A 25,763-nucleotide genomic window follows, 5' to 3' on the forward strand; every position below is an offset into this window, starting at 1 on the left:
GATGTTGGAGAGCCACTGGCAGCTTGGCTTAGAGATGTTTGCAGGACTGTTGGTCAAAAAAAAATGTGCAGATCCACTGTCTTACCTGCAGCTTACACAGGAGCAAAGGACTCCAGGCCCACTTTACCCTTCATGTGTGTTGCTTTGTTGTTGTGTGCAAAGCAAAGTGACACAAACTAAGACCAAAAAAAGGCAAAGCAATTCAGAAGGTCAGAAAATGAGGTATGAAGGGGAAAGACAAATGCTTTGGGGTTTCTGTTCGCCAGGAATTATCTGAAGATTTCCAACAGAGTTCTGTACGGTGTTTTAACTGCCTTTTACAGTCAAATGTCTCTGCAGGACTTCTGTCCCAGAGGCAATCTTCTCCTCTGTCCCACCTCACTGCACGTGCGGTCAAGGATAACCAAGATCTCAGTGACCAGAGAATCTCTGAAACATGGCTTGGGCAAGAAGTGAAGGACATAGAGATACGGGCTCAAGAGCTCTCCTGCTTTCTAACTCTTGAAGCAAACAAGATGGGTTTCCTTTGCATTCAAGTTTTTGTTCTTGTTAGCCCTGCTGTGTGAGGTATCTGCAGCACATGTAGTTTGAATGAAACATGTTTTTCTGCCCGGGGAACAGAAAGTCAACCCCTTCAGCAGCTCAGTGTAGCTACACACCGTGAACTTCCAGTGACAGAACAAAATGGGAGCACATCAAGGGAGCAGGTAGGCTTCAGGGGTGGTAGGATAGGGAGGGATCTTTTTTTTACTACAAAAGTAATAAAAAAATTATTTCCACAATGGATACTTCCCCCACAGCCCAATTACAGAGAGCATTCAGAATAGAAATGGGACAGAATTGTATTTTTGCTTTGCAGTTCACCTTAAAGTGAAAGGGGACTTTTGTGGGCCTGAATGACTCTTTATGGACTTCGGTTTCTTTAGGCTCACAGCATTCAGGTTGCAGTTTCAATGGTGTAGAGTCTTTTAAGGGTAGATGTGACATCAGCAGGAGTTTCCAGCCCCTGTACATGTACTGCCGAGGAGGTTTTTGTTCTCCTTTTCATCTCAAAGGAGACTCTTAGGGGCAAAGCGCAGAGAACTTCATGCAACTCATGATGTGATGTCACCCTGACATTTACTGTAAGCCTAATCTTCCCCTGTTACTGCAAAAGAAAATAGAAAATTGTCTTTAGGAGGCTCAACAATCCCAAAGTTTGACTGGCTGCTCTTGGGAGTGTCTCCAGCAATAGTAAGAGCTGAACTGTGAGAAAAGTGATGTGGTCAAGGGAAAACACACAAACACAAATACATGCAGACACACAGGAGGAACTTCAAGATTCACAGCCCAAAGTGGGCTGCTTTTAAGGCAAACAGAAGGAAATGCTTTTTTGTGCAGCATGTAATCAAACCTTATAACTCATCATCACAGGATGTTGCGGAAAACAAAACGTGCATTTCCGAAGGGGCAAGATCTCTTCCTGAAGGGTGGGTCTAGCCGTAGCTATTAGAATACCAGTGCCAAGAAATCCCTGAATTCCCAACTGCCAAAGGTTGGCAGGGCGTGGCAGTTCTTTTCCCATGTAGTGTGGAAGAGCTGTTTTTACTAGCATTTTGCCTCTGGATGCTGGGTGACACAGGTCAGCAGGTGGAGTGGGCTCCTGGTCTGCCCCAGTCTGGTCGCTCAGAGCCTGCGACACACTGTGAGGGGGAGCACAGGTAGTGGGGAGAGGCTGAAATAGTGTTTGAAGCTTTGCCTTTGGAAGACTGATTAAGTGGCTTAGTGGAGGGAAACCAGTTAAATGAAAAGTTGCTCATTTAAATACATCATCTATGTTATTTCATTACTATTGAAACATTCCACAGTGTTGCCAGGACCTCCCTGGCATTTTTCAGTGTGTTTCCTACAGAAGTAATATGAAGTGTGCAAGTGGGACAGGAGAAGATGTGCCACAGGGAAGCAGGGTGAAAGCTGTTTCATGTTGTGTCCCAGGCTCTCTGGACTTAATTTCTTCAGCAAGTGGCCCCCAGTGCTGCCCCAAGATCTGTACCAGGGCACTGGCTGAGCATCTGCTTGTCTCCATCCAGCAACAGCTGCTGGAGGTTTGCAAAGCACTTCATCAGGGTGAGCCACTGGGCACAGGTCAGCACGCCACAGGGGTCTCACTGCTGACTGTTTGACAGTGTCCCAAGGTTCTGTAAGTCACCGTTAAGCAAATGAGCCCTGGTGGGCTATAAGCTTGTGCTGTTTTGGATACTTCCACTGAATATGAATGTCACAGTACGCTGGTCACCCCCTGAGCACTGCGCTCTGTGCCTCTGTACAGCCTGGCTGCATTCAGGTGTTAGCAGTGACAATAAGGTGTGAGCCAGCATCAGACAGACTTTGCTGGGGATGGGTGGGGGTTTTAGGGCTCAGCTTTGTCAGGCATTCACTTCAGGCTGAGGATTTTCACATGGACACTCATCTCCACCAGCAGCTGAGGCTGCCCTCTCCCTAGTCAGTGACATGCTGCCTCGTCACAGAATCACAGTCACAGGATCTTAGGGATTGGAAGGGACCTCAAAAGATCATCCAGTCCAACCCCCCTGCCAGAGCAGGGTCACCTAGAGCACATCACACAGGAACGTGTCCAGGCAGGTTTGAATGTCTCCAGAGAAGGAAACTCCACATCCTCTCTGGGCAGCCTGTTCCAGTGCTCTGTCACTCACAATAAAAAAAAAAAAAAAAAGTCAGAATTTGTCACTTTCTCTCTCAGATATGCTTACCAAGATCTGTTCTGCAGGGAAGGAAGAGGGAATTTGAATCATCTCTATTCTGAGGCTGGCCTGTTTCCTTGTTTTTCTGCTCTCAGTCAGTGCAGTGCAGCACATTGGTATTATCCCCCTTCCACTGCCAGAGATGGGTGCTGAGGTAGTGAGGCTGAGAGAAGCAGGGCAAATGTAAAGCAACCCAACTTTCTGGACTAACAAAACAGGGTGCATAGGGATGAGCATCATCCTGAAGGCTGCAAAAACCTGGGCAAAAGCCCATCCATCTGCTCTGGCCTTGGTGCAGCACAGGACTGCAGGTCAATATTGGGTCACTCTTCCAGCAACAGCAAGAGCTCCTTGCTAGACTCCTTCCTCACTTGGCAGTCCTGGCCCCTCTGAGCACCTTCCCAGTGGAAAGAGGAAGGAGAATGGGAAAGCCAGGCTGATCACAGCAGCAACATGCTTAGAAGTTGTGGTGTGAAACAGGGGGATTACTGCTAACCTAGTCAAAGTTGTACTTATTTTTCCCTTGCAAGGGCCTTAACTTGTTATTGTAGGTCCATGCCTGTATGCTAGGTATGGCACCAACTCAGTCACTGGGCAGGAGCTGGGGAATGCCTGTGCTGGTTTGCAAGTAATCCTAAGGGAGGCCCATGGGCCTTCACAAATATAAATTTGTCTGAACTAGTTTAGGACAAATTGTTCATTTGCTAATACGAGGAGGCTGATAAGACTGTGGCTGTAACATTTTTTTGTCATTATAGGGTTTCTTCTAGTTTCTGGAATCTTGAAAGGTTTGGGTTTTTTTCTTCTACACAAAAACCTCCGAGCTCATCGCCCAACGTGGCCCTGCTTGGCATGCAGGGAACTCACTGGAGGGTGACACAGATTTTCTGAACACTGACCCCTGAAAGGGAGAGCAGAGGAGATAGCAGAGGAGATAAGCAGGCATAACAGTTTTACCCCTTTACATTAATAATGCCAATCCTTTACTCTGAGGTGTGGGATTTTTAAGGTGCCAGCAAAATTTCCGTTCAGGCAGGTAAGTCTCTTGCCTTTGCTTTCAGTAATTCATGCAGAAATCGTTGCGTACCTGCTAGATCAGGATCCCAAGTAGGACTGGAGCATCATGTAGAGGGCAATGCCAAGGTAGGCTGTGCACAGCTGAAGTTTTGAACAGCTTGGTGGGTGACAAGGTACACCAGACAGGGCCACAAGAAGTGACCTTTATGCAGAAGGTTCTGGAACAATGCTATGCAACTGTCTCACTGACATCTGCTTGCCCCCCACCTACAGGCTATGCACTAGAGAAGAAAATCATCAAAAGCAAAGTGGGCCAAAAAGTCGGCCTCCCGTGTTGCCATGAGATTCCTAGCTCAGAAACCCTGCACAGTTACCGGGTCTACTGGCAGAAGAACGTCACGGGCGTCGTGCTCGCCTACGCAGAGGGGAAGAGCCTCTCTGACCACGTACCCTTCCTCCCACGGTACAAGAACCGGACAGAGATGGACCCCAGGAACCTCACCCTGTGGATCTCCCCTGTGGAAATCCTGGACAATGCCTCCTACCAGTGCGTGGTTCAGCACCTCAAACGTTTGCAGAACCCATCTTTGTTGTGTGACGAGCATGTCACCCTCTTTGTTACAGGTAGGTGGATTGCCTGACACCTGCGGCTTTCAGCTGCCAACCTCATCCAAGCTTTCCTCACAGGGTAGCAGATAGACGATCTAACTATCATCAGGAAGCATAAGAGAATGCTGAAAGATGTGTTTAAGGCCCCTGCATTTCCATTCTAGTAGCCTCCTTGTCCTGGTTTGAGGACACTCCCTGCTTGGTATTTCCAAAGATACAGAAAATTTGCCTTTCCCACCATCCTCCCCTTGATGCCCCTCTCTTGGGCAAGGACCCATCCCAGGTCCTATGCCCCTGGGTGCCCTAGGCCGCCTCTGCCCCCTGCTGACTTTTTGGACAAAGCGACCGAGTCCTTGGTGCACCTGAATGATCCCGGCAGTAAGAGGAAGGAGGGAGCTTTGCTTCTCAGTGAGCACAGCTGCATCTCAGGCCTGCATCCAGCTCCTTGGGTGGGGGGGGCTGGCCAGCTTGTGGCTGCACTGCAGCTCCCCAGCTTAAGGCTGAAGTCAGCTGGAGATTTGAGGCTTTTTACCTTAAAAAAAACAACCAACTAGAGTTCCTTTGCTCAAAACGAATCTGAATCTTTTAATCGGAGGCTACAAAATGTTCCGTTGACATTATTTTCCATTTCCATCACTCTTTTTGTGGTGGTTGGTTTCAACCAAAGGCAGAGATACTGGTAAGATATATAAATATATACAGACATTTGAATACCTCTAGCAGCAGAGAGTTTCAGGAATCTTCCAGACAAGCCAGTGTATGAGCATTCCCCATCTGGAATGAGATTCATCAGTAAACCAAACCAAATTCCTAAGGCCTGGCCATTGCCTGCCTGTCTTAGGCCATGGTGGACATCTGTGCAAGGAGACAAATTTAGTGATCTTTATGGAAACTGATCTAAAAAAAAAAAAAGGGAAGTGCCCTGCCAGCACCCTGTCTAGCTGTGAGGGCTGAGGAGTTAACTGCATGGATAATGTGAATTAACAGATCTCTTTTCCTCCTGGCAAATACTCCAATTTCTTTCCTTCCATAAATCCCCTTGCTGTCTCAGCAGGCCAATTGAATGTGTGGTAGGTTTCTGCTCCCTTTGGAAAAGTGGGATCGGTCACTGTGGGGATCAGCAAAGTGGAAGCTCCCCTCCCTCCTGCTGGAACCCAGCTACCCTGAGGGAGGCAGAAAGGTGTTACTGTCTGGTGGCTGGTGAGGGAGGGAGCCTTAGTGAAGCCGTTTGGGAGGCCTGAAGTCACTTCCCAGAATGGATGTCTATGCCATATTGCTCAACAGATAGTGGGCCTGGGAGGAAATCCGGGTCTCTCCTTGTCTGCCTCTCCTCAGCCATGCAATGTTGAGCAAGTTTCTCTCACTGGTTACTCAGCAGCCTAGACCATGGGTTCACAGTCAGCAGAATCTGTGGGAGACACATTAGAACCGCAAGGCTGCCTGCCCTGTCCCAGTGGTCATGTGGGAAATGGTGAGTCAGGCAGAGAGCGATCCAGACAGAGCTGTAGCTGCTCCAGAAAGGATGGTTTGGCTGTGAGGTGAGCAGCTGCTGCAGCTTTTGCCTGGCCTTGGCATGGCTGGGGCTAGGGCAGAGGGGCTTCTAGGCTTGCAGGGGTGGGACGGAGAATTCGGTCCCTTTGGTCAACCTCTGTGTGACTTAGGCCCACCAGGAAGCCACACATTGAGATTCTTTTTCTCACTGGTACCTCTCTTGCTAAAGATGTGGTCCCATGGAGATTTTTTGCAATGGGAGAGTTGCCTTAAATAGTTCCTTTGACACCCCTTGCTGTCTCCTCCTCACCCTGGGCTGTTTATTGCAGCCCGTTGGCATCCTCAGTTGTGTCAACTGTTTACACAGTGGACCAGATTGACAAAGGGAAGCAGTTTAAAAATGACGCCACCTTTCTCCCTCTTCATTCATACAAGCCCTCTCATCCATTGCACTGTGCAGCCAACAAGCTGTGTGGGTGGGAAGCCTCTGAAAACTATCTTTGGCAGTGAGAAAAAAGTCCAGTGAGGATATGGTCTGACAGGACCTGTGTATTGCTATGCATTTTTGTGATGACTGATGTGGCTTGGTCTTGCTCTCAGATGGGCCTTCTGGACAGGCTCTCATGTAGAAAATACAATTCAGTCTTGCTGGTCATCCCAGCTGAGATACCAACATGTGACTCACCTCCTTTCCCAGCCGAGAGGGACCTTCTGTGATCTTCTGGCTGGGAAGGGACTCATGAGGGAGGGAGAAGGAAATGGTCTACCATTGCCTGTAAAATGGAGTTTTATTCAGTCCCATATTTTTCCTGCCTATTTCGTGATTCCTTCCTTTGTTTCACAAACTGCTGTTCGTAGAGAGAAAAGGAGGCATTGGAGAGGTAGGGTCACATGTGCTGTCCAGGGAGGAGGAGAAGAAGCAAAGGCCAAGGCCACATCCAGTCAAGGCTGGGGGGAGATAACTAAGGCATGAAAAAAGCCAAACAGATTATAATAGAGGAAGAATGCTCCGTGGGGCAGACTTGCTGTGGCCACGGGTGATCAGGACTTCAGGCCTGGCTTGTAATCTGACAGAATGGTAATGAAATCTTTCTTGCTTCAGCTGACTTCAGTGAGCCGAACATAACAGCAGAAGTATCCACTAATTCTTGTGAGTCAACTGAGATGGTGGTAAGATGTTCTTCTCACGGAGGTTTCCCCAAGCCCAAAATCTCTGGAGCCCTCAACAACGTGTCCGTGGTGTGGAATGTCAGCTGGGTGTCTGAGTCCCTCAGCCTGTACAACGTCACCGCTGAAGTGCGGCTCAACGTGACCAAGGATGTCGAATTCACCTGCTCCATTGAATATGATGGCTTTGCCAAGTCCACCACTTTGCTTCTGAGTAGGTTTTATTAGTAGCTTGTGTTACAAAACCATTTTGTTGAACCTGCTGAGTGGCCTGACAAAGCAGTAGATTTTGTGTATCTGCTCATGCAGGGATGACCCAATGATGCTGCCTTGTGAGATGGACACCAAAAGTTTTCAAAGGCTGTTAGACAGCAGCAATGGGAGAGGAGAATTTTGACAGTGACTGTCAAGCAGAGACTGCTCTGGTTTCCTATTGCTCTACCATGAGTCACAGCTGGGCTGACAGGGCAGCTGGATCCCATTGTGATCTGGTACTCTCAGCCTCGGTGGCCCCCACAGGCTGAGGCTGCCACCATTCAGTGCCCCTTTGTACCAGCATAGTCTTGCTGCCAGTTGCATAAAACATACTTCAAATGGTATTCAAATGGAAGGACTTGTGAAATGTGTGTGCCTTAAAAGCCATAGGTTGCCCTTAAAAAGAACTTTATCATTTGAGCAGCCTGGTCTAATGGAAGGTGTCCCTACCCATGCAGGGGGTTGGGACTAGATGAACTTTAAAGTGCCTTCCAACCCAAACCATTTTATGATTCTATGATTCAGTGATAGAAATTGTCAGCTGGGGTCTAGGCAAAATTCTGCTTTCATACACATATTTAATATAGGGTTAACTCATACAGAAAAAATCCATCACTACACATGGCTTAAAAATGATAAAATAACAGAGAAGTCTCTGCACTGAAAAGCTTGAGGCACAAGTGGAAACACCATGAGGGAAGGCAGCACAGAACAGTCCAGATGTTGTTGCAGTAGTAAGGAATTTGCAAGAAAATTCTTAAAGCCAAAAGGACTTTTTAAAAAAATGTTGTTACCAAAAAGAATTCTGAAATGTCTCTGGATCTGTTGTTTTCACTGTAGAGATATGGGCACCTTCAAGGGAAACTAGAGAAGAGCTATTTTTTCCAGCGAATTGTACCTTATTCATCAAGGTACTTTATTCATCAGTCTTACTAAAATCAAAGGGGCTTGTGAGGAGAGGTGCTGTTCAGCACCAGGATGAATGCCAGAAACTAGTGCTCTATGAATATTGGTTATTCCTGGATGTAGAGCATAATATCCCTGGAGATGGTAATGAAAGAAGGTTATGAATATCATACTATGTAGAAAAGGAGAGCAACAAAAAAAGGAATAGTAGTAATGAGCTGTTGTCACACAGATTCTCAGAGGAGGGTGCAATCAACAGTGAAAACAGCAGTCACAAAGCCTTCACTTTTGATTTTTAGGATGTGGAACAACTCCCATTTTGGTATGATGGAAAACAGTCCTCCAAACAAGCCTTGAATGATGTAAATCTGAAGGGCTATGAATACGCACCCAAGCTTGTCCCTCCTACTGAATCAGGGTTGTCCTGCACTGTACAAGAATGGCCCCTTATCTAGTCCAATGTCCAAGTGGCAGAATAGTCATCTCCAGTGGTGAAAAATCAAAGGCTCCAGATCCACTGAAACTGAACTCTGCCACAATATTCTTTTCCTGTCATGTAGAAAGAAGTCTATTCTAATCTGTTCAATGCATCATAGCTCTGAATTCAGAAGGAAAAAAAATAGCCATAAATCTGGTGAAAATAAGAAAAACTGCAGAGTGCCTTTGAGAATGGAAGTTTTCTAGATAGGGACTCAAGACTTTTCCACCAAGCCTAACCAGTTTCTTTAAGACCAGCTTATGTGTTTTTTAAATAGTATCTGTCTCAGTCCTGTTCTGGACAAAGATCCAGCCTTTCAGATTCAGTGAATTTGTTAACATTTTTGGCACATAGCAAATGTGGGGAAGTGGTAGAAGTTTGGGTGCCAGCTTTGTCTGTTTGTTTATCAAATAGATAAATTTTCAGGCTGAATATTTGCATTAGTATTTGACCAGAACCACCAAAATTCATGTACTTGCTCTTTTCATTGTCTTACTACATTGCTGGGCCCTTTATTTATGTTTTATTTCTTCTGTCTAAGCAGACACAACTTTCTGCATTGTCCCTACTGTACCTCCATCTTATAATGTCATTACTGCTTCAAGTATCATCATTATCATCTTCCTTTTGGCTGTCATCCTAGCAGCAAAATACGTCCTAAGGCATGGTAAGTGCAGCCCCTTTTTCAAGAAACAGTCTCTTACTGCTTATGGAATTTCTGTGTAAAATACACATTTACAGAAACTATACTGACACACTAGGTATTTTTGTACCTTCTTCTCATTTCCTTCTTTTCTTTTTTTTTTTTTTTTCATGCAACATCTACTGTCACAAAATCTAAGTCCCGTTCAGGACTTTCCTAAATTTTGTGTGCAGGCAGCACTAGAATTCAGGTTTGCAAGTGAAAGGGTGATGGGGGAGTTTTGACAGCAGATCAGAATATTTACAAAATCAGGGGTATACAGAACTGAAGAGATTCACAAAGGCCCATTTCTATGTATTAAGATGTTTGAAGACGCCAAGAATCTTGGTGATCATGATAGATACAGCTGAGCATTGACAGTTTCAAAATGGGATCCCTGTACACACCCTGCTTAGACAATCCCTCAGAAAAGTCACAGAGCCAAAGTTAAAAAAAAAAATCCTCAGTGCTAGCCCCTTCTACAGAAAGAACTTGAGCATAGCAATGCCCCACTTTTAGAACCCAGTTAGGAGAGATGGATTTGTCCTCTCGGTGTGGCAAACAACACAGGTGAGGTGCCCCATCCCACCCTATGTAGTCTTCAGTAGCTCCAGACACGGCTTCAGTTTTTCAGTGGCAAAGGGGACTTCAAGCATCTCAGCTGGCAGCTGAGTAGATTATTCTGGTTTTGTGGCAAAAAAAAATTTCTCATCTGTTAGCTGTTGCTCCTAATTGTGTAGGCTGACCTAGCCAGAAAGCCCTTGAAGATGTGGGTAGACATCTAAGGGATTTATAAATGCAGCTAGACAAAGGCATCCAGCTCGAATCGGAAGTCTACAGCAGTAGATGTCCCATCCATACCCCGTTAGCAGCTTTGAAAAGCAGTCCTAGAGAAAGACTGCAGGCTTTGCAACGTGTTATAAATATCACCCAATCCAGTTCTGCCAGGTCTCTGAGGAAGTCAAGTCTGCAGACAGGAGAGAGCTCCATGGTCAGCCCACTTAAAACAGATGCCATCAGTCTGTCTTCTCTCCTCATGGTCACAGTGGTATCCCCCACTGGAAAGAGGTTATTTGCTAGGCATCAGGGACTCTGTTCAGTCAGGGACACTTGCAAGTTTGTCATTCTTGTGTCTTCTGCCAGCTCTTTTTCAACTTCAGAAAAGTTCACTCCCAAGTCAGAGGTGTGGAGGTAGCATTACTATTTTTCTTTTCCCCTCCTCACTAACCACATCCCACATCCCTTCAAAAACCGAGGTGACCACTGACTAAGGCTGGGCTAATTTTGATGTTTTAACACAAAGAAAGGAAGCTTCTGGAAAGCAGGGAGTCTCGGCTATACCTGTGCCACTCCTCATTTTCCACTCCTATGCCCCTGTGACACCAGTGCTGGCTCTCCCCTGCTGTTCCCTGGGGCTGTATCAATGGGAAGAAAGCAGGAAGCAGGTTGGAATCAAGAAAATGACAGCTGATCACAGCCTGTGCTACTAGCTGCATGGATAATGAACTTCTAATTATAGGAGAAAACAAACTGAAATTTGAAGATTTGGCTCCAAATACAGGCTGAAAATGAAAAGGCTCCTTACCTTTAAATTAGTAAGATTCTGGAGCATTCTGAGGTAGCCTTTTATATAGAAACCAAATTGCTTCTAAAGTAGATGTAAAAAGCATCCTGATATAGTAGAATGCAATCACCTGCAACAGCATGGGCCGTGGCTGCATCAGCTGGAATTTCCCTTTCAGTCCCATTTTCCTAATATGCACCGCGAGTAGATTTGCTGAGTCAAGTGGTGCTATTTTGTACAACCGCTTTCCAGACCAGGCATATCCTGTAAGAAACTGAAGTCAGAGCTTCAATTCAACTTCCCAGTGTGTACAGGTGTCACATTTTGGTGCTGCTGTGCATCGCCACCTGTCTGGGATGGGAAATGTCTGTCTTCAGAGTGCTTCCTGCTGGTGTTGCTACAGGTCACCTTTCAAGAGCTCCTGTGGGAGCTCCAGATGTGTCTGAGAGTACCTCTGTTGTTGTGGCATGTGGAAAGCTGAGTGGGGAGCCGCCTTGATGCTAAGAGTGGTTTCTGAGTTCAAAAAGCCATGCTTCAAAGAGCTGAAGTGTGGGCAGGAATGATAGAAAGATAGAGCAAAACGGAAATATGAGTTCCCAGATGTGTGATTGTGGTGGTGACCAAAACATGTAGATGCTTCGTTGAGATTCACAAGCCCCTACTTTGGGGACTTCACAGCCTATCATTGCAATAATTTAAGAATGGAAACTCTCTAGATAATTTTTTTGCTTTGTTTTGGTTTTGTTTTTTGTTTATTTGGGGTTTTGTTTTTTTGTTCTTCAAGGTTTTGTTTTTTTGTTCTTCAATACATTTAACATAAAGATTAGCCTAAGATTAGACCATGACTAGAGGTCACTTAAATAATAGCTTGGGTCCCATGTTGTAACACATGTGCAAGTACAGTTTGCTGTAATAGAACTAAGGGGACCTGTTTAATCTTAATCCTTTTAAAGCACTGAAAGAGTTGGTTGGTTCTAACACCAATGTTCTTCCACTCGCTCAGTAAACTGCATTTAGTGACATGTAACTTGTACCATTATTTCCCTTCTGACCTTATTTTAGTATGTAGCAATCTGTCTTCATGCCAGGCTGAGGTCCTGGGCCTGTGCTAATGAGAACAGTTTTAACCCATGTGACACTATGTAGGAAACATTTATCTATGACAGAGCTTGCTATCAGATCCGAGTATGGCTGTGGACCAGCCATATTCAGATCCAGGGATGAGTCCTGCCCAGGAAAAATAAAAGTAACGAGAGCTAAAGTATTTCTTTTTCTTTCATTTCTTCTCTCCTTTCTTCCCGCTCTCACTTAAAGACATTTGGATTCAGCACTTTTATGTCTTCTGGAATTCCAAATACTAATGAGGGATCTTCTTTTTTCAGTCTGTTCTTGCTGTTCTAAGCCTCAGGACTCAGTGGAAGAGAGTGTGAGGGAATGTATAGAGCTGCCTGTGAGCTCTCAAGTGACATCTGAGACATCCTTTGTATGACTGGATTGCATCTGCAGGTAAATTTCTTCACCATTATTCTCTTGGCAAAATATTTTCCTAAATACTAATAGATTATCCTGCAATGTTAGCTCACAAAAACATGTATGGCCTTTAATATGAGCATGTGCTGTCCACCGGGATAAATAGAAGTGGTAGGGCCCTGCTGCCAGCTCAGACACACGGCGTTTCCCAGTCAGGTAACTAGTGGTATGCTGCTTGTAGGGCATTACTTTGGGTTATTTCAAATGTCTGTAAATTAATCTAGTGAAAAATGTTAGAGGATGGAATTTCCTGGGCTGGTAAGTTGCTTTCGCCATGGAATGGGCCCTGCATGGGTGGCATATGCCCGATCTGATGCATAAACATGGGAACATCACTAATGATAGAAATGAAGGTTTGCCCAAATGGTGGTGAGGGAGAGATGAATGACAAGAGAATGACTCCAGCTTTCCCAGCAAGATTAGCAATGCCACTCTGCTTCTGAGATATCTCCATTCCCTTCAGCAGCTTGAGGGTAAGGAAGTTTCCCCTGTCAGACTCACCCAGGAAACACTCATACTTTAAAGGGTGTTATTTTGATAACGAGATGTTGTGAAGGCTGTGCTGGGGGAAAGTCTGGCTTACCAAGGTTTTATGACTACGAAGCATTACATTCATTTTGGTTTGAAAGCTCAGTAGTGTTCAGGGCTGTGTCCTCCAAAAAGACATTTTTCAAGTCAGGAGACAGAGCTAACTGTTCTTACCTCACATCATTATCTAGGTGACTGCATTTCCTGCTATCAACACAGCATGCTGAACTGCCAGGGTAATGTCACAGAGTAACAGCTGTAGAGTCCTAGACAGTCATGAATTTGTCACACCCTGCATTGCAGTAATCTAAAAGCTTAACATTTTTAAGATGGAAAAGAAGGGAAACTATCATTCAGGCGACTCATTCCCAAACTGGACCACCCCCTCATGTTTTCCTCTGGGGAAGGCCCTGTCTGGAACAGATACTAGAGCCCTGGTTAGCATGAATTTTGGGGGGTTTTGTGATGGGAGAGTAGCAGGAGTTCACCTACTGAATAAATCCAGTCTGCCACGTTCCACTTTTGATAGAAAGGTTTGCCAGGCTTTTTCTGTAAGTGGCTGGCATTTCCCAGCTCCAGGGCCTGGAACAGCTGCTGTCTGTGGAGAAGGATGGAAGCGGTGTGTTAGGACGTGTATTGCTTCCTTAGTGGCTGTCATCTTTTAACTGTGGGATGTGCTGAGCCATGTTCTGTTGCTGCTTAAACAGGGTAGCACATTCATTAGTCATCCTCACTTGGCGGAGAGATGGCACCTCTATATGGTCCAGAGGTGCCTGCAGCAAGCGTTGAGCCAGCCTGTAGCTCAGTGTAGTGCCTGTCTGGAGCTGCCTGGCTCTGACCAGCTCTGTCTTTACTGTAAGAGGAGCCCTCTTGTGGAGAGCTATGGGAGGTGATCCCCGTTTGTCTCGGCTCTGCAACATTCTGGCTTACATGTAAGATTAAGAAGGTGGGGAGAAAAAAATCAGTAAAGTCTTTTCTTCGTTTCCCTCAGGTTTCTTGTCCTGTGTATTCCGCACTGCAGTCACCACTGTCACTGTCCAGCAATGCTTACTGCGTTGACCCTTTGGCGCTCTGAAAGGGGACGACAGCAGTAGAAAACAGCTCAAGAAGACTGACAACGTGATCTCGTGTGAACCAATACCAAAGCCCACCTAAGCTACGGAAGCTCGGGGGTGGTCTTGTTACACCGGGGTCGCTGGAATTCCAAATGGGAGGACCATCTGTGTTCCTGCAGTAGGGCAGAAGAGTGTCATCAGCCTCGACAGTCCAGTTCAAGAGTCTGGGATCCTCTGGCTTTGACTCTGCCTCGATGAAAATCACGGAGCCTGCAGAGCCCACACCCACCTACCCTGTTAGTAACACAGAGCTGGCCTTTGGGAGACCCCAAACTCTGACACACACTCTCAAATCAGGCTGTGCCTCCATGGAGCAGCTAAAACTTCATTTATATTCAGCCTCGCATGGGTATCCTCCAGGGCTGTTCTTTGTGCAGGAGAACTTTGGATTTTGACATGACTGTTACAGACATGTCCCTTCTCCCCAAAAGAGGCAATAATAATGCACACACTTTTCATGAAAAAGCACCTTGAGGTGGGACTACACACCTCGTGCTTCTTCTCAGTGCTATGAGACTTTTTAGGGAATGATCCATACTGACGGCACACCTAACAGCTAACTCATATTGCTTACCTGCAGCAGTGGCAGAAGTTCTCATAACCTTTCGCTCTTGAAAGGATGGCCTTAGCAACCCAGGCACCAAGATACAGTTCCTCCATTAATTTCCTCAGAGATACAGCAGCACATCTGACGCAGCACAGCCCGCTGCATGTGTGTGGGCACACCTTTGCACATACACACGCACAAGCTTTTCTATCCATTCCTTCCCACCCATGCTTCTAAAGCTCAATTTAAATTTCTGTAGCACTCGGTGGTTATCTCATAGGTATCTACTGTAATGAAATGTAACTCAGGGTCTTGTTTCATAAACATAGGTCTGCTTTTGTTTGTACATTTGCCTAGGAATGCTTGTCAGGGTAGGCTCTACAGATACTCAGAATAGGGATTTACTTGGTGTTGAATACTGCTGCTTTCTGCCAGTGTTCTCTTGAAGTTCCCTACAGGATTGGATAGGACTCATCTGATCTGGGTGACATTCTTGCCTACTGTGTAGGAAAAAGCGGTTTCTCATTTTGAGGGGAAAAGAGGATAAAGCTTCTCGAGCAACTTTGCCTACTAACCTAACTCAACCCTGCCCTGAGTCTGACAGGTTTGTTTTTCCCTTTTGCTCTGTCCCACTGCAAGCTGTACCCATTCCCTTACTGCTCTACCCATGCGTGTAGCTGGCAGGGCAGACCAAAGTCTGAAAGCACTGTGCCATGCTCTTTGTGGGATGTTTTGTTGCTTGAGCTGTTTTATCTTGCTACGACATGGCAAAGAAACATTCCATCCATTTCACTTTTTTCTAGCACGTACATATTGAGACAGAAATTGCTGGAGGAAACAGGAGGACCAAAAGCAGTTTATAGAGGACTGAGCTATGAGAGGCTAAAGGATCAAGTAGCCAGTAAAAAATAAGACACTGCTCCCTTTCTACCCCTGCAGAGTCATGCTGCCCCATCAGCTTTTTCCCTGCTTTCCCACTGAAGTGAAATTGGAACTTCAGAACATTCTTATGGAGGGTTTTTTGTCAGAGGGAAGGAGATAAGGTGGTTGAGAAGCAAACAATACACTTGAGCATTCTGGTTGCAAGCACAACACAGGTGACACAGAAAGCAGGGTTTCCAAAAGGCAGCCCGACCTTATTGCAGGACTTCATGTACGGGCAATGGTGTCCCACACTTTTTAGCTTTCCTTTTCTTTCAGTCTATGCTTGTTCTTTCCAGCCAAAACTACTAGCTTCTTGCAGGCTGAACACCCTCTTTTCATACTTACTTTGCTCATTTTCAACATTGTGCTTCCTTCCTATAACCATGATGGATTTCCACCTTACCAACCACAACGCAGCTCCGACAGTTGTACGGGCACAGTGTTTTCTCTCTGCTTATCCCACACTGCTCCTGGCTGATGACTGCACAGCCTTCTGGAAAAAGGTTTGTCTTTTGCACTGTGCCAAACCTTTCTACATCACCACACATTTCTGTGACACTTTAAGCAACTCCTTCTAAAGGAAACAAAAACTTCCACTGACATACAGGTCTAGCACCAGGGGTTTTTTATATTCTTTATGAGCAGGTTATTTGGTTTATATTTTCCTTAAGCACTTATAGTATGAATCATGTTTTCTGTTGCCTCATGCTGTATTCAGTGAATTGCACACAAATGGTTTCCATGAGACCTTTTCAGCTTAATATCTGGGTCTTCGTACCAGGTGAGCTGCTCTGTTTATCACAGGTTTTTTGTACATAACATTTTTTCCCAGAGTCCCTCCTTTAATTGTATTAAAAAATAAATGGTAAACTCAGTTTCCTTTCCTCAGTAAGAAAAAATGTCTGTTCTAAGTGCTGGGAAGTGGCAGAGCCTTTCAATTACTCACATGAGCCTCAGTCACCATTTCACAGCTGTGTAGCATCAAGGTAGGTGATGCACCTGGCTGACAAAGCTGTTAACAGGTAAGCCAGCATGAAGACACAGCTCTGTCCAACGTGCGCAACAGCAATGCCAAAATGGCACTTGGGTACCCAGCTTGTCAGTTCCACAGATCTCACGTTCATCAGTTTGTCATGGATTAACTGAGCAGTGTAACTAATAGTGCTCGGCCCTCAGTTTGCAAGTTTTCCTTCTCCTTCCCAAAAAGGGAGGTTCTCTGCAAAAGCAAAATCCAGTGTCAGATGTTCTTAGAGTATTCCTGCTACTTGTGTTACCTCCTCTGAAAGCACAGGACTGACAACTTCAGTGCTGTGCTTTTGCTGGGGGGGCTGTAGTGGGGATGTGAAGAATCCTTAGATTTGTATTTAAAAAAAGCTTTGAACCAACTCCTCAGTCCCCTTTTGGACACCACTGACTTTGAATACAAGAAATGAGGAAGTGCAGGGAACTAAACTCACCAAGAAAGAGCCAAAAATGGCTGCTAATCTAGTGTGCAGATGGAAGTCTCTGCTTGCCCTTACTAATATGCAACAGAAGGGCATCTAGCAGCCCTTCCTTCCTTGCACGGAGAGAAAATTCACACAACTGCCATGCCTTGGCTCTGCCTACCCTCCGACGGAAGAACATCCCGGCATCAGTGCTCAGAAACAGGAAAATTAGTATTCTTTAGACATCGTATCAAATACCACTAAATAGGAACAGAGAAAGACTGAACAATGACACAGCTAAATGTCATCAGAACTGTTGTGCAGATGAGTGCAGGGCATTGGGTGGGGACATATGAGCAAAGAAGAGAAAGATAAAGATGAAACACTGGTGTGCAACCACAATAGCAAAAATGTGACTCAGAAAGGCCTACTATTTTGTTTGAGGGGGCAGAGCACAATAACACTACTCTCACAAATGCATGCAGGGCTTAAAACAGGAAGGGGGAGAGACATATGCAAACCTCTGCTTATTCAGATCCTTCACTTACACATAGAAAAGGCAAATCAAAGCTGGTTGATTACAACCCCAAAACACACTTTTTTCTTGAATGGAAAAACAAACTACACTGAGGTGTTAAAAAAATAAAATGCTCATTTCAGAAGTCAGAAAACACGGCACCTTCTTGGAAGCAAGCTGTGCCAAGAAGGTGCTTTGGGTGGGAGAAATATGCTCTGTGTGGATTCAACTGTTCATATTTCAATCAAGAGTCATCAGCTGTAACAGAAAAAAGCATTCAACCAGAATAGACTGACTAACCTTTTGCAGTAGGAAGGAGACCTGAACCCCCTGCTTGGATATAACTCCCTTTAGTAGGAGAAGAAACTTTAACAAAGAAAGCAGACCAGAATTCTGACCTGCTTTGAGGGAAACGGTGATAGGTCACCTGGCCCTCCTGGGTAAATGACCATTATTAAACTAACTTCAGCTCTACACATAGTGCACAGCTATGACTTCACAGTTGATTTCTGTTACAAAATAATAAAGAGTTGGCAGTGTCCTGGGTCTTGTCTTTGTTACCGGACAGGTAGAGGAATGTCTGACACAACACCAGACTTTATTGCTCGTTGGTGAGATCTTAAAAGAGTTCTTCTCATGAGATACCACTGAGGTACATTCCTCTAATACAAACACTGTACTAACATCAAGAGCTTACAGACACATTCACCACTGCTAGATGGCTTTATTGAGTGCCTTGAACCACAGTTCCCCTAAAAGGTAGTACCGTAATTTCCAAACTTCAAATTAAATTAGAGATCTTTGTATTGTTGTTAAAATTGTCCACAGTGCCAATTCTTCCCCCATCACCATCTGAAACAAGTCATCCTTTCTGTGGGCCCCACAGCCACGCTTTCTATTGAGGAATCCAAAACATGTCCTTTTCAGGGTATTCCCATACCACCCCCTCCTCCACCTTTCCTCAACATTGATTGCAAAATACCCTAAGTACTGTAGGAACCAAGTGTGTTTCTCTGCAAAAAGCCTGAAGCAAAAGTACTGTCAGCAAAAGAACACCAGTCCTAGCCAAGGCCTAGTCAAGCTGTGGGAGTTCTCCAGGAGCTGTCTGAAAAGCAGCTTTCACCACAGCACAATTTGCTTTTGGAATCAGGGTACCTTTAGCATCCAACCTATTCACAGGTTCCTCTACCTTGAATATTTCTACAGCACTGGTGGTACAGACATTTTCAGCAGTGAAATGGGTTCAAGATGAGGCTCTGGGGCTGCCCTCACCCCTTGCCAAACCTAGATGACACTTCCTAGTTTGCACTCTTCATTTCCACCTTCTCAGATGCAACAGGCTTGGCCCTTCCAAGCTCTTGTGCAGTCATACGCATCCATGAACAATGTTTTCAGCAAAATGCTTTTTCAAAAGTGCACAGGATATAACTGCATTCACAGAAGACTTCCATGACCCCTTGACTGAAGACTTTTACAAGCAGAATCAAAATATTTTGTAGCTGCTTACAACAGAGATCTGGGGTAGAATCAGTAGGTCTTAGATTCTCTGTCTATCTCCATCTCTGGTCCTCCTTGGGCGTTGCTTTCTGCTTGGCCTAAGACTTCAGTCACACTGAGCCTGGATTGCCTGAAGAAGGAAAAGAGAGTGCCAAGTAATTTAATGGCTGTATCCTCCTGACAAAGGCATCACTGCAGATTCCTAACTCTGGAAAAGCTTCATCAAGACCCAACACTATTTCTGAGTTTCCGTAAGTCATGCAACCAGTGTAATGAACTTTTCTCCCTAAAGCCTCCCACCTGATCTTCTTCTTTCCTCTCTTTATCAGCCATGGAAAGAAGGCAGAAATGAAGGAAAAGCCAGAGTTCTGGCCTCTCTCAATTTTGGTAAATATACTAAACTGCTTGTCCTCCTTGGCTTCATAGCCACTGCAAAAGTGAAAAATGGATACAGTTTGTGGGCAGGGCATGAATCTTCAACAAAATACCTTGTTACATCTAACCCTGGGAAGATTAAATCAGCAGTTCTCAGGGTGGTGTGTGAAACACATGGAAAACTGAAGAGCAAAAGAACTGAGGTTTAGAAAACCTAGCATGTTGTGGTTTCTTTAGATGTTTGAACCCCACAGACCTCGACACACTTCTAGTCAAAGACTCGAACATGCAGAGCACTTCCTTACCACTCTGCTAACTTCTGTTCATACAGCTCCCTGCGCTCACGGTTTCTCTTCTCCTGCAAGGTCTCACCAGCGAGCTTCTGCAGCATCATTAAGAGGCCCCCTGCAGGGATCCTAGAGGAGAAAGCACAGAAGTCACAAGTCACCTGGGAGACAGTCAACAGTAATAACTTATTGGCATCACCAAAAGGAGCATGCGGGGGCCAACCACCAGATCAGTGGAGTGTAACATTCCCCAGGACTCGCATCACATCACAGACTAAGGTAACTCTTATACTACTGTCAGCCAGTAACCCCAGACTGTCTTCACCTGTGACTCACTGTAGCCCTTTCGATAACACACACAGGGCAAAGGGGTGGGAAGATTTAAGGTGCCCAAACCACCCCTGTAGATCACCTAACCCATAATTTGGACAGCCACACCCCTGCCTAGCTTCTGTCCAGCTCTGGAGATACTTGGTGTTCTCACTAGTAAGGTTCCCTAGGCTGCTTCCAGCCATGCCCACAGCTGACACCATCCCATTGGTGCTAAGGGGCAATACAAAGCTGATTCTCTTGTCCAGGCAGGATCGCCAAGATTCACTTGTCAGGATATTCACAAGTCAGTACTTTTAGAAGAAATCCCCCAGACAGAGAAGCATGGATTCCTCCATGCCCCAGGGAGCTTTAGGAGATACATGAAGGAATGTGTCACCTTAGCACTTGGGGTTGTGCAGCCCAATTATACAGCTTCTTCCTCAATATTTCCTAACAGCTGCTGCTCCACGTTTTTGATGGAGCTTACTTCGCAAAAACACCATTTTTACACAGATCCTTAACCAAGTGGCTGGCAGTTCCCAGGGTGCCCCCTTCTTCAAAAGGTCATCATGACATCCAACAACCTTTGTGTGCTGTCTGGATACTGAGCTGCTGGAGGAGCAGCTCCTGATGAAGTCAAGAAGTGAGCCATCTCTTACATTCCCGCCTTTATCCACAGACAACACAGTTCCTTAGAACAGATGCAGTTCTTCTGCACACAACCATGGGGCTCATTAGTGACCACAGCAAGGAAGGAGAACAGGAGGCATGTCTATCACCCATCCTCATAAATTCCTATTTAACGGTAGTTGGTGTCTCCTCTAACACACAAACAGCAGCAAGTAAGACTGAGAGCAGTCAATTGTCATAACTAAGGAAGCAGCAAAACACAAATCAATTACAAAACAAAACAAAAAAAACAAAGCAGAAGCAAAAAAACCCAAAACAGTTTAAAGGCTGGAAGAACAGTCATCATCATAATGTCCCAAGAGAGATACAGAAAATCCCTCAAGGCAAGAGAGGAAGGGAAGCTTCTGCAGCCTCACCTGATTCAAGGTTTAGTGTGTGCAGCCACCATCTATCATCAAGCACCCTTAAAGAGCAGCTGTGTCTCACTCACTCAGCAGCAGCAGTCATAACTCACCCAAACGCTGTTCCGAACACGAAGCCTCCTGCCAGTCCCTGCAAGCCCAAGTGCATTCTGAAAAGGGCTCCTGTGAAGGCTAAAACACCACAAACCCATTGAAACCACAAACAGCCCCCCATGAGCCATCGCATACAGATGGAGGGAGCTGCTTTGCTGCAGTTCTCCTCTCCCTGAGCTGACATCCACTTCTCAACAGAGCAGAAACCAAGTGCCCTGGCCAGCAGGAGGGACCCTCACCATACGGCCACAACAGCCTGAGAGGCAGGCACTTCCACAGCTGGAGCTGACAGGCTGCTGTGATAGTTTCCCAGGTCTTTATACACATGGACTTTGAATCAAAACACCATACAAAGCTCCTTGGGCTTCAGAAAAACTATCCAAGAAATGCTAAGAGGTAAAAGTATCTATGAAAAAAAAAAAGTCTCTCCAGGATAGAACTGGATCCTCTCCCCCCATTTTTTTTTTTCTGCTCAACAGCAGCTAGGAATAGTAGATGCCATTTAAGGCAGAAAAGATCAGTAAAACATGTACCCAACTGTAAGGGCAATACAGCCTGGAAAACTCAACAAGCAGAGCCCTGTTTCCAAAAGCAGATGTGCAGAACTTAGCATGAAAAGGGCAGTTCATAAACAGCCAACTGAACTGTGATAAAGAGCAGAAATAAGAAATTATTTCCCTGCTAAATATGTGGTTATTAGGAGAGCAGGCTATGCACCAAGTCTTGCCTTCACCCTACACAGGCATTTTTCACCCAAAAAACTCCAGCAAGTATTTTGAAGATGAACTGATAAACATGAAACTCCCCAGTTGTTTCAACAGTGCCCTGATACCTCTGTTACAAATAAAGGCAAGCAGTGGCTAAATAAGGGAACAAAATCACAACCGCAGTGGGTAGAACAGGAAACAAAGCCCAGGAGCACAGAAGCTGGAGGCCTGCTCAAATCTGAGAGAGGGGGATTTCTGGTCATGCTTTTCTGTTTATGACCCTTGCTCACAAAGAGAAAAGTACACAAGGTTACAGTCTTACCTCCTGCCGAAACAAAGTTAGTGATGGTGGTTTTGTCGCGGTACAAAGACAGACCCGTGCTCACCGTGCTGCAAAGACAAGGCACAGAAGAAGTCAGCAGTCAGACATGGAAAAAGACTGGTAGCAAAACATAGCCTGAAATAAAACTGGATTTCATTAATCCAGTCCTCAGCTTGCCTCTAACTGCCTGGTTGCCCATCTGCCCAGAGTGCACATGTGCTGGTTGCAACTGCCTTGATTTCTGTGACTTTACTGAAGGCAGTTGCATGGCCAGAGACTGGGGAATACCAAGATTCCCAGCCTGGATCTGGGATAGTCTTTTTTTTTTTTTATTTCATAGAATCACAGAATGTTCTGGAAGGGACCTTAAAGATCATCTAGTTCCAGCTCCTCTGCGTGGGCAGGGACACCTTCCATTAGACCAGGTTGCTCAAAGTCCCATCCAACATGACCTTGAACACTGCCAGGGAGGTGGCATCCACAACTTCCCTGGGCAACCTGTTCCAGTGTCTCACCATCCTCATACTAAAGACTTTCTTCCTAATATCTAACTTAAATCCACCCTCTTCCATTTCAAAACCATTACCTCTTATCCTATCATTGCCCTCTCTGGTGAAAAGCCCCTCCCCAGCTTTCCTGTAGCCCCCTCAGGTACTGAAAGACCACTATAAGGTCTCCCCAGAGCCTTTTATTCTCCAGGCTGAACAGCCCCAACTCTCTCAGCCTGTGTTCACAGGAGAAATGCTCCACCCCTCTAATCACCTTCATGGCCCTTCCCTGGATCATGTCCTTCTATTGAGGCCTCCACCATCACCTCCAAAAACATCAGTTAAGCCCCAAAACACTCTCTGCTCTCAGTTCAGCAGCCACATCCCCTCCAGCCCTTCAGCAAGCCTCCTGCGTGACACCTACAGCTCAAGAACAACCTTACTCTCCTTCCCAACGCTGTAACCTCACCCTAGCCATTCTACAGGGTAAAAATAAACCAGTTAGGTTTTAAACTGCAAAACTCAAAATTCACACAACCGCAGGACGAAACCTTCAACTTGGACTTTACAGAAACAATTAATGCTGAGCGGCAAACTTGTTCTTCCAAAGCCTTTTTAGAAAGGGGAAGTGGGAGAGGGCGACGATCTGACGGCAGGGGACATCTGGTGGAAGAGGACGAGGTTACATGTCAAGCCCAGGAGAATAAAAAAATCAAAAGCTCCAGGAGAGAAAGCAAACAGTAAGCCAACTAAACTTAAGGATGGATACTAAACCAAAGGCAGCCAAAGAAGTCAAGAGACTGAGGAAGACATTCAAAAAGGAACAAAAAAATTAGGGAAATATACAATAATACTAGTCAAAGGCTGCTGGCATCTTAAGAGCAGAAGGGGAATTTAAATCGAACACACCTGCAGATTTAGTCACTGCAGATTTAAGACTACACATCAACTTACCAGTCTGAACGTTAGGGAGGAGATATCCCTAGTTTCTAAGGGCTTTACTTGGAAGAACATGCTTAATTTGGTGCTGCATTGTCTGAAGTGGCACTGACATGTCTGAGGGAGAAAATCAGGGAAGTGGAACACTATCTCTGCGTTGGCTGTGTGTGTGGGAAAAATGTGAAGGCCTAAACAGGCACATACAACCTGTATGTCTGATGTTCAGAGACTCCTAAATAACAAGATGATCAGGTGCAAGCATTTAAGGATAAAAGCAAAGAATTGTGAGTAATGCTCATATATACGTAAGAAAAAGGAGAAAAATTAGTGTGGGATAGAAAGGTCTTCCAGCCAACATAGTGAAACTCTCCCAGAGAAAAATGCAAACAACAAAAAAAAAAGAGATGAAGCAAAAGCAGAAAGAAGCTGTGAAGTACAGGGAAGAACAGAATTCCAGTTGGTAACAGCATGGATTAGATGTAAGGAACAAGGCTTTTCCAGCTTTAATGTCGGTTTATCAGGAGAACTGAATTCTGGAATAATTATAAAAGGTTAGTAACTCCTCTCCACGTTCACACCTTGTCAATCAGACTGACTGTTAACACCGCTCTTTGAGCCTACGTCAACCACCAGAATTCCTGCCAGCACGACGGGCTCCTTCCCACGAGTGCCAGAGCAGCAGCCAGCTCTGCTCCCACCACCGTCGGGAAACACTTACTTGAATATGGTCACAAAAGCGGTGACCCTCCAGCTCCAGCGCCAGCCGTAGCGGAGGAAGCTCCGGAGACCTGCCCGATGTGCAGATTGCTGGGGGAGAGGAGGAGAAGACAGGGAACAGATCACAGCCCTGCCCCTCCTCGCCAGCAGCACCAGCCGGGGTGCTGGGGCTTGGGAAGGACACCCTGACCCTTAGGGATAAAGCCAGCCATCTCCAGAGGAAAAGGTGCTCACAGCCACCCCAGCCACCAACAGGAAAACTGGGAATTAATTCCAGTTTGGCATGTCCACTGGTCTTTCTAATCCTGGTGCTCAAACGTATCTAATGGGACAGGGAAAGCTTTCTGAAGGCAGTATGGGAGTAGCAGAGCAGGGGGGACAAACTGGCTCTTCACTATTATGAGTTTGTAAGTATTAATAAATAACAGCCATAAAAAGTAAGTAATAACCACCTACTTTAAATGTTAGAGGAGACCATCAAGCTTTGCAGTTTAACACCGGCAGTTAAACGTTTGGCGATAAGTGGCTCTTAAAAACATGTGATAAACAGGAGCTTCATAAAAGTGAAACACATTCCAGCTCATGCCACAAATGGAACTCAATTCTCCCTCCCGCTGCCCGCGGTGCCAGCGCCCCGTGCGGGTGCAGATCCACGCGAGGGTGAGCAGAGGGGCAGAGCAGCCAGGCACTGACACTCCGGCTGCTCTGCCCGGGGCCTGAGCCAAGTGGCGAATGATGTAAAACCAGGTCGATTTTTAAACTTTTTTTTTTTTCCCCCCCCCCGATAATCAAGGTACCCAACGTTTTAACCGAAGAAGAACCCCCTACAAGTTCAGACACGTCTATAAAATGTCACAAACGTTCCTTGTTGCGAGGTGGAGCGATAAGCTAAAACAACTTGTGACATTAACAAGAGGACACCACCGGTTTGACCCGGCAGAGTGAAGACCCTTTCCAAAATACTTCCACTTCAAAGATGGAAGACTTTGGAAGACACATCCATTACCCAATTAACAGAAGGCTAAACACCGTTACCAAGCCCTTCTACGCTCAAAGCCCCTGAGCGGACACGGTGGGACGGGGGACACAGGGCACAGCTCCGACGGAGCCCCCGCGGTGTTTCTGCCACCAACGGCACCGAACCCAGGCGGCTTCCCTGGCACGGGCCCCTGTGCCACCCCCAAGGGCAACAACAACCCCCCAAGGGCAACAACAACCCCCCCAAGGGCGACAACAACCCCCCCAAGGGCAACAACAACCCCCCCAAGGGCAACAACAACCCCCCCAAGGGCAACAACAACCCCCCCAAGGGCAACAACAACCCCCCCAAGGGCAACAACAACCCCCCCAAGGGCAACAACAACCCCCCCAAGGGCAACAACAACCCCCCCAAGGGCAACAACAACCCCCCCAAGGGCAACAACAACCCCCCCAAGGGCAACAACAACCTCCCTGGGCAGCCTGTTCCAGTGCTCT

At 45.9% G+C, this 25,763-nt stretch overlaps 2 protein-coding genes across 2 annotated transcripts in view; one reads left to right on the forward strand and one right to left on the reverse strand.

The window, feature by feature from the left end:
• Nucleotides 1-3,304: 3,304 nt before the first annotated feature.
• CD80 (CD80 molecule) lies at nucleotides 3,305-12,399 on the forward strand. The gene is made up of 5 exons (XM_010005514.1): nucleotides 3,305-3,311; nucleotides 4,032-4,382; nucleotides 6,961-7,239; nucleotides 9,206-9,331; nucleotides 12,293-12,399. The coding sequence occupies exons 1-5, from the start codon at nucleotides 3,305-3,307 to the stop codon at nucleotides 12,397-12,399; spliced, it is 870 nt and encodes a 289-aa protein (XP_010003816.1).
• Nucleotides 12,400-19,025: 6,626 nt separating this feature from the next.
• TIMMDC1 (translocase of inner mitochondrial membrane domain containing 1) overlaps nucleotides 19,026-25,763 on the reverse strand; it is a 9,871-nt gene continuing 3,133 nt past the window's right edge. Inside the window, exons 2-6 of the mRNA XM_010005515.1 lie at nucleotides 24,289-24,377; nucleotides 22,144-22,211; nucleotides 21,114-21,192; nucleotides 19,676-19,786; nucleotides 19,026-19,125 (exon numbers count right to left, since the gene is read on the reverse strand). Coding sequence (XP_010003817.1) covers nucleotides 19,026-19,125; nucleotides 19,676-19,786; nucleotides 21,114-21,192; nucleotides 22,144-22,211; nucleotides 24,289-24,377 — 447 coding nt within the window. The remainder of the gene's footprint in view (nucleotides 19,126-19,675; nucleotides 19,787-21,113; nucleotides 21,193-22,143; nucleotides 22,212-24,288; nucleotides 24,378-25,763) is intronic.

This window comes from Chaetura pelagica, unplaced genomic scaffold, assembly GCF_000747805.2.
Source record: "Chaetura pelagica isolate M959 unplaced genomic scaffold, ChaPel_1.0 scaffold39, whole genome shotgun sequence".
Taxonomy (NCBI): domain Eukaryota; kingdom Metazoa; phylum Chordata; class Aves; order Apodiformes; family Apodidae; genus Chaetura; species Chaetura pelagica.

Excerpts from the sequence above, each read along its gene's own strand:
- CD80 (XM_010005514.1), top strand. Across the intron at positions 4,383-6,960 it reads TGTCACCCTCTTTGTTACAG|CTGACTTCAGTGAGCCGAAC; the intron begins GTAGGTGGATTG and ends TTCTTGCTTCAG. Across the intron at positions 9,332-12,292 it reads AAAATACGTCCTAAGGCATG|TCTGTTCTTGCTGTTCTAAG; the intron begins GTAAGTGCAGCC and ends TTCTTTTTTCAG.